This window comes from Cynara cardunculus, assembly GCF_001531365.2.
Source record: "Cynara cardunculus var. scolymus isolate 2C chromosome LG 9, CcrdV1, whole genome shotgun sequence".
Classification (NCBI taxonomy): Eukaryota; Viridiplantae; Streptophyta; class Magnoliopsida; order Asterales; family Asteraceae; genus Cynara; species Cynara cardunculus.
The window spans coordinates 11,316,834-11,325,300 of NC_037536.1; the positions used below are offsets into that span (position 1 = coordinate 11,316,834).

At 34.2% G+C, this 8,467-nt stretch overlaps 2 protein-coding genes across 2 annotated transcripts in view; both read left to right on the forward strand.

Annotated features, from left to right (window-relative positions):
- The window catches only part of LOC112518302 (NADH dehydrogenase [ubiquinone] 1 alpha subcomplex subunit 2-like), a 9,483-nt gene extending 6,571 nt beyond the window's left edge, over positions 1-2,912 (forward strand). The window contains exon 3 of the mRNA XM_025125951.1: positions 2,547-2,912. Coding sequence (XP_024981719.1) covers positions 2,547-2,650 — 104 coding nt within the window. The 3' untranslated portion in view covers positions 2,651-2,912. The remainder of the gene's footprint in view (positions 1-2,546) is intronic.
- A 3,037-nt stretch (positions 2,913-5,949) lies between these two features.
- On the forward strand, positions 5,950-8,063 carry LOC112518047 (40S ribosomal protein S15a). Its single transcript, XM_025125578.1, has 4 exons — positions 5,950-5,998; positions 7,108-7,258; positions 7,358-7,518; positions 7,745-8,063. The coding sequence occupies exons 2-4, from the start codon at positions 7,126-7,128 to the stop codon at positions 7,841-7,843; spliced, it is 393 nt and encodes a 130-aa protein (XP_024981346.1). The 5' UTR covers positions 5,950-5,998; positions 7,108-7,125; the 3' UTR covers positions 7,844-8,063.
- Positions 8,064-8,467: the final 404 nt, after the last annotated feature.

Consider the following 8,467-nt stretch of genomic DNA (forward strand, 5'->3'; position numbering starts at 1 on the left):
CTCAAAATCACATAAAGTCATATTATAACATCGACTGAGATAAAGAATAAAATGAAATATTAAAAACACGATGTATCTCGCTGCATTGCGCGAGTACTCTTCTAGTAAGAATAGGAATAGGCTAGCTTTTTATTGATAGTGGCCCAATTCGAGAGGGGCAAGGTCTCCGTTTACAAGAAAAGATAAATATGAGTAACTTCGATGATAACAATGATAAGCAAGCCTGCTATTTATACTATCCTATTCTTAGAATTAAGTATGGTAACTGCTAAAATCAAGTGTGGTAATTGCTCCCTAATTCCTTGGTTAACCATCAATTGATTTGAGTAAATTCAGCCAGTTGACCATCAATTGTTTTGGCTTAGAGGATTCAGCCAATTCCTAAAAATAGAATTCAGCTGCCCCCTATTGGCAGCTGTGACCCGGTTCCTTTTCCTCGAGTACACCTTCAGTGGGTTTTTATCATAGACTCTTAAAGTTTGCAGCCATTTATAATAGAACTTTTGTTCCGTTCACATCTAGCTTTGCTGAAGGGACTGAACTGCCACTGGCTGCCTTCTATCTTGAAATAAGGGACACATTGCCTTGTGCGTTTGTTGGTGCACATGTAAGAGAAATATATAGCTTTAAGTACTCTTTGACCAAGTTGTTGGGAACTGGGGATTACTTGCTATGCTGCAACTAGGTGTGTTTGCAGCCAAGCAGCATTCGATCCTTTTCGCCGATATTAACCTACATATATGAGCCTTGCTTGCCCATGCAGATATAATCTAATGCTTCTAATTTTGAGATCTAATCCAGTCTTCCTCCATATGTTGTAATTTTATGTTTTCTTTTACTATATGATAATTTATTTGTTTTGCATACCATTTAAAAAAAAACAATTCTAGAGATCTTCATAAATATTATTTCTAAAATGCATTTGAAAATAAGGATTAAACTAGTTAAAAGTAAGAAAACGTGAAAAGAGGCCACGCGCCAAGATAGCCCAATGGGTACCCAGTCAGAAATCTAACAGTAGAGCCCAGGGTCGTTACTCACGTAACCGCTTCGGAGAAATCCTGGTCGAATAACTTGGATACAACCCTCTCAATATAGAGACTTTACACAAAGAATTGCAAAAATCTTGCATTTGGGTTGGGTACCAAATAAAATAATGAAGACTGGAAGGGTAAAAGTAAAACATGGAATATTAATCAAAGTGAAGGCATATTTTATAACATTTGGAAACAATGAGTAAATGGGATGGTTAATGGATTATTGCGTATTATATAAACAATTAAATATAAACAGTTTATTCAAATAATTTATTTATTGAAATGAACATCAAAATGGATAATAGTTGATTTATAAGCACATACGTTTTGTTTTGCATGAGCATGGCGAAATTGTTTCTCATTGATAATAAATAGAAAACATATATGCATCTATATAATTATATATGACATACAAATTTGCCGCCTTATACGCCTTGAAAAACGCTGCATCCTCGCCGTGGTGCGTAAGGCTTAGTCTTGACCTCACCGCCGCTCCAGCCTCACGCCATTTAAAACTTTGGATTGGTTGCATTTATTAATATTAGATTGATAAGCTTCTCTGACTATTGTATTTGACACTTTGTATTAAGACAAGTGCTATACTTCAAAAAATTTCCTAAAAACGACGTTATACTTGCAATTTGCAAAGCATGAATATAATTGCAAATTTTGTGAAATACAATGTTTTTAAAAATTAAAATCAATTACAATGGCTATAAATGTTCACATTTTGCAAGTACATTCTTTTACTAGGATTATTTCAACCAACATGGTTGTTTTGATACAAAATGTATAATAGTTATAGAAGTAAATAACTCGTAAAGATTATCATCATATAATCACTCCCATGAAATTTGTTAACATTTTTCTTTCTAAGATGGATGTTGCATGAACATTGTAATCTCACTTGTTCCTGAAAAGATTCTGAGCCACAATTACTTATCTGCAGATTATCATCATTCCAAATAAGTTAATGACATTTATTTGGCTTTTGTCGTTGTTGAATGGTTTTCAAATATTTGACCACTAGCTGCAGATTTTACTTACTATATATGTCAACTCGAAATGTTGCATGTTTTATGGGAGAACTTTTGTTGAAATAAAGAGGGGTGGGGGAAGGAGTTGTTTAGTGGTTTAGTTGATGGTCTGTGACGATTTTGAACTTTTAATTTGCATATTTATGATCAATAAGCAACAGGTCAACGGTAAGACCTTAGGTTTGCTCCCGAGTGGTCACTAGTTCAGGGTCCCATGAAATTAGCCAAGACCATCATAGAGGAGGTAAACTGGACTGTCCTAGGACAAGGTGGGTGGGACAACTCAGCGGGATTGGAATGACTCAAGTTTTGCAGTTAGGAATGGATAATGGATTAAGGATGACGATTAGTAAGAAAAACGATTCAAAACTAGAATATTGTGCAATGGTATTATCATGTTATGGTGTTATATATATGTTTGATGAATGTATTTATATAATATATATAGGTTTTGATGTCTGTGTATATACAGATATGGGAGTTGAGAGAGGTATTCGTTTGGAAGGTATGACAGAGCCACAAATCTCCAAGGCAGTGGAGGAGCTTGCAAAGGGTGGGGCATCCCTTAAATCCTAAACACCATCTTCCCCCAGATCTTTATAAATAACCTCAACATCAATTATGAGGGTGAATTTTCTTCTCATTTTAACAACCCCACAGATCTTGTAATTTGTTGAATTCTTAATTGAAAACCATGAAAGTTGCATTGTTTTTATGCCTTCAATGATCCTGCGTGTGTTTGTTTGGGGGCACTTGGCATTTACCCATCTGCATAGGCCCAAGTGTTCAAACGTTATTTAAAACCGCCAAATTCTTTATACCATGAGATATATTGGGTTCGTTTGATTTTGATTTTTATGTAATTTATTATGATTATCTTATAAACTTGAGAAAAAATTTGTCAAGTTATATGTTTTTAACAGTTGTTATACTGTTTTGGGAGTAAAGTAGACATCTGTGGGCATCCTGTTTCTCTACGATCCTGGATGGATGTATTAGGTTTGTTTTGTTTAGTTTAGTTATCAAATTATATTAAGGTGGTCTACGGGGCCGTTTACCAAATGCTTACTCGTGTAAGCGCTTACCAAGTTATGTTACATTACCAGATGAATATGACAATGACCAAGAATCTTACCTAGTAAGAGCGAGACAAAGACCGAGAGTCTTACCCGGTAAGTGAGGACAATGACTCTTACCATGGTCAACTCTTACCGGCTAAATTGTTGCATAGAAAGCCGTTTTTATTGACTAAAATCTTACCTAGTAAGTAAATGATAATGTTGAATTTTACCGTTAAGTGTTTACCGGATAAGTATTTGGTAAACGGCCCCCAACTCTTTTTGGTAGAGGATATGTTTGTGTTGTGTATATCATGGGCAAGACTACTTAAGCCCATATGGTGGCATGAGTCATCATTTCATTTCTCCCTTGTAATGGAAAAAGGTTCTTGAAGGATGCCACTGTAATGTTTAGTTGTGTGTCTATATATTATTTAAAATTATATTTATGATAGAAATTTAAGTTAGCTGAGTTGGTTTATGGAGCATGCTTTCAATAGAGAACATGGCTTAAATCGCACTGTGTCGAAATACTTCCTTTTTAGCTTTTAGTTGAGCTTCTTTCTTATCGCTTTAGTTTTAAAAATAAATTTGGACCAAGCCATATATACAAGAATCGATTGAGGGGTTCTCCATGAAATTACAAACAATTAACTAACCGAATCATCATTTAAAAAATTATATGTTTTCTCAATAATTAAATAGTGTTACTATTTGAAAATATATATATATATATATATATATATATATTATAGGTCTATACCCCTATAATCTTAGACCCTATTTTCAGATGGGTTATACTGAATTCTTTTGGTTTAGTTTAATTGTTAAATTATATATGTTACATCCTAATACAATGAAAGAAGGTTCATACTTTAATCTGCAAGTGATGGTATTCTATTGACGTATTATTAGCCAATAATCCATGTTCTGTGTATTAGGATGTGACAAATATAGTTTAACAATTAAACTAAACCAAAAGAATTCAATACAACCCATGTTTAGCATGTTTATTGTTCCAAGTTCGAGTCTAGTATGAACCATTAATAATCCCTATTCTGTTATATTCTATCTAGTGTACCAAAGACATCTTGAATGTAATCTGTGTCCCACAAATAGGTATATTTTGGTCAATTTTATAGTAAAATCTTACAAAAAAGCTATGGATGGTGTTTTGATTAAATTATTAGCTATAGGTCATTACTGTCATCTAGTTTTATGCTCCCCAAAACTGATTAGTATAATGATCAATTGAGCAAAACAACAAATTGGTTGCTCAAGGTGCCATGGAGAAGCTTCCTTCTCTTGACATATCATTCCCTGGTTCCATATCCACATCTCGCACGACCGCTAATAGCAACAACCGAGTAAGGAGAATAAACCGATTAGAAAAAGTACATATTTTAAAGATCCAAGTTACTAACAGCAAAATAGTAAACGATAATGTTTTTAGACGAAATCGCCTATTTGTAATAATGGTTTTGGGCTTTTGTTATCTCGATTGGAAAATCAAGTCAAAGCTAGAGATTGGGTAAGAGAAATAGCTTAAAAGCAAGACAGGGAAACTTATTCGACAAGGGCGTCGTTCTTAATCAAGTCGATAATATTTCAGAAAACTCATCTCTCATGGACCTCCTGATGGCATCAACGACACCACCCTCTTTCATCTGAATCAAAGGAAGAAGATGAACTTGATAGCATCCAACACAATTTCTTCCATTTTTGTGTATTTTGAGTCATTTTCTTTTCTTCGATTCAGACCATACTCTTTCATATGAAGTAACCAATGAAGCCATTAAATAATACTTCAACTATTAGTTTAAATTTATGGTTTTGACTTACATTTAGATTATACTGATTTTGAATTTTTGATGATTTTGCACAAATATGTATATATTTACAGTATTTGGGTTTGAATTTGCATGATGTTCTTTTTTTTTTCTTTCACATTTATAGATACATCGATTAATGCGATCAATAGTATTCTTGAATGCTTGGTGAAGGCTTATAGGTTTGATTTTTTTAGAAATGTGTTAAAAAGAGGATTTTATATATGCCACATCGCATTTTTAGGTAACCCTTGACCAATATACCTTTGTGCAAGGGGTACATAACGTTAGGGGTCGTTTACTAAACGCTACCCGGTAAGTGTTTACTGGGTAATTTTTCTTACCGGATGAACATGATAATGGTCAAAAATCTTACCATGATAAAGATGAAGAGTCTTACTCAGTAAGTGAGGATGATGACTCTTACCCAGTTAAACGCTTACCGGGTAAATTGTTGCATACGATACAATTTTGATGTACTACAATCTTATCCGGTAGAATAAATTACGGTATTGACTTCTAATAGTAAGCTCTTACCGAGTAAACATTTAGGTAAACGGTCCATTAGTTAACATGGATCAAATATATAACAAAATGCATGAATCAGAGACAAATTTACTATAAATGAAGTAAAAGGTGGATCAAGAAGCCATTGATATACTGAATATTATATATTTATTTATGAAAATGAACATTTATTTTGGGACAATCTAAAATAAAAACCGTGAACAGTTATTTAAACAAAGAGGGGGTATTTGTTTTAAAATTTATTTATTAATTTGTTTAAAAATCAAAGTGTTTAATGGTCGATTTCATTGTCACATCACGTGCCATGATGTTGGGTTTAAATCAGAAACCCAGGGGGTTAATTGTATTTGAGTCATTTCTATAAGGACAATTTATAAAAACATGCAATAGATCAGGGGCTCATTTTTGTAATTCTGTAATTTCCTATAAAAGCCGAAACCCTAACTCATTTTCCAGTCTCTGTATTCCTTCCTCACTCAAGCAGTCGCCGCTGCCGTTTTTGCTCCGAGGTAACCCTAATTTTCTCATTTTTGCATAAACATTATCACGCACAGCTCGAATAGATAGATCGTTGCTCTTGTTATCTACGTTTTGTTTCTCCAATCGATTGAAGTGTCCTTAGACAATGCTAAATTTTGATTAGAACCACTGGTTGAAGGTTCTATGAACTTTTCCTCAGGTGATTCGTTTATAGATTATTTTCTGTTGAAGATAATTTGATCTCATCATGATGTTTCTTTATAGCTGGACTGTATCTGTAGTTGTAACATAACACGACCACTGCGAGCAACAGTTTTTGAAATCATACACCGGGTGTTATGTTTAAACGAGCTGATTTCAAAGACTTGAGGTTTTTGTTGTCAATTTCTAAGCGCAAAATTTTCAACTTTCGGAGTGATGGATGATTGTACAGTGTGTTTATCAACTGCATCCTTATGATATATTTAATACTTCAATTGGTTACCTTGAGCTTTGTAAAGGTAAATTTTTTTAACTTTGTGTTGATCCATCTGTTTGAGGTTGGGGATTTATGTTGAAGTGTGGGGATTGGCTCTGCCAAGGTTGTAGTGTGTTAATTTTATTGCTACTTTATTTGTTTTGAGATTGTGAAGGTGAATCTCTCAAGGAATTCATTAGTAGATATATTATTCTTACCCATCTTCCTTTAACTATGCATGTCTGAATAATTGCTTGCACACTAATTATTGAGTACATATTAGAATGCCCATTATTGATCTTAAGTTTACTCCAGAATTGGTGTCTTATCATTTTATTTTTATGCTGAAATTGGCCATGTTCTAACAATAAACAGTGACAATTGTTTTGTTAAAGATATATGTGGTGCAACATAGTGCAATAAACGAAAATTTTCATATCGGTGCATGACATGGTTAGAATTAAAATGTCGGATGGTAATTGAATTAGTTAAGATTGATTGCATGATGTTGGCACTCTAGTATTTTGTCTCTGTGGAACTGATAGGTAGAGCCCGTTGTAGTTCATCCTTGTATTATTAACTTGAAGGCTTGTACTTCTATTAAGGTCATAATACGTTCCATGACTCCCATCTATGCAACTGTTTAGTATATTTTCTGATTATTGGGGTTCATCCTTGCAGCATTTTGATTTTGTGAGGATGGTGAGGGTTAGCGTTTTAAACGATGCTCTTAAGTGCATGTACAATGCTGAGAAGAGGGGGAAAAGACAGGTCATGATTAGGCCTTCTTCAAAAGTTATCATCAAGTTTCTTATTGTTATGCAGAAACATGGTTTGCTCTTTTCTTTCTCTCTGAATAATTGTAGCATTAAACCCTATATGACAAAGGAAGTTCTGGTGAGATGACATACTTTTACACTCAACTGTACAGGATATATTGGTGAGTTCGAATATGTCGATGACCACAGATCAGGGAAGATTGTTGTGGAACTGAATGGACGTTTGAACAAATGTGGGGTCATCAGTCCTCGCTTTGACGTTGGTGTCAAGGAGATTGAGCCCTGGACTGCAAGACTTCTTCCGTCAAGACAGGTAAGACAAGCAAACACCCAAATAGCCATTTCTTGAATGAGCATATCTAAGGGTAAATCCCATTTAGCAACTGTAAACATGAATATTATTCATCATAAACATTTATGTTCACAATAGTTGGTTCCCACGGTTTATCAAAATATTTGCAATTCTGAAATGAACCTGTCCCATTTTACTAATTGGTGAAGTAATGGCCTAGAGCTAATATATGTATAAAAACTTGCAGTTTGGGTACATTGTGTTGACCACATCGGCTGGAATCATGGACCACGAAGAAGCTAGGAGGAAGAACGTTGGTGGTAAAGTGCTCGGTTTCTTCTACTAAATCTTTTTAAGATTTTGATGATCAAATGGTATTTTTAGGCTAGGGCTTGAAAGAATGAATGATGTTTATGTTTTCGAGATTGGATTTTTGTTAAGGTGAGATCATGATTTTGGTTTGATGTTGAAGACATTTTCATATCATAGGTTTCAAATTTTCTGGTGTTCACTTTTGGATCAAGTATTTGTCACCCTCAATATTAAGACATTTTATTTAGTCTTCATCTCATCTCTATTCAATTCTGGTTTGCTGTTTTCATGCCATTTTTTTCCCTTGCATTTTTCAGGAAAAGATTCATCAGTTGAATCTTTTATCATATTAATTACATAAACATTGTTAAACGACTAAGGGGTCGTTTATCAAACACTTACCCGATAAGTGCTTACCAGTAAAATTTAACACTATTAGTTACTTACCTGGTAAGATTTTAGTTCACCAAAACGACATCATATGCAACAATTTAACTGGTAAGCGTTTACCGTGGTAAGAGTCATCGTTCTCACTTACTGGGTAAGATTCTTGGTCCTTGTCTCATTTTTATCGAGTAAAATTCTTGGTCCTTACTATGTTCATCTAGTGAGGTAACGTGACTTACTAAACGCTTACCCGGTAAGTGCTTACCGGGCA

Excerpts from the sequence above, each read along its gene's own strand:
- LOC112518047 (XM_025125578.1), top strand. The coding sequence starts at position 7,126 with ATGGTGAGGGTTAGCGTTTTAAACGATGCTCTTAAGTGCATGTACAAT. Across the intron at positions 7,259-7,357 it reads TATTGTTATGCAGAAACATG|GATATATTGGTGAGTTCGAA; the intron begins GTTTGCTCTTTT and ends TCAACTGTACAG. Across the intron at positions 7,519-7,744 it reads GACTTCTTCCGTCAAGACAG|TTTGGGTACATTGTGTTGAC; the intron begins GTAAGACAAGCA and ends AAAAACTTGCAG.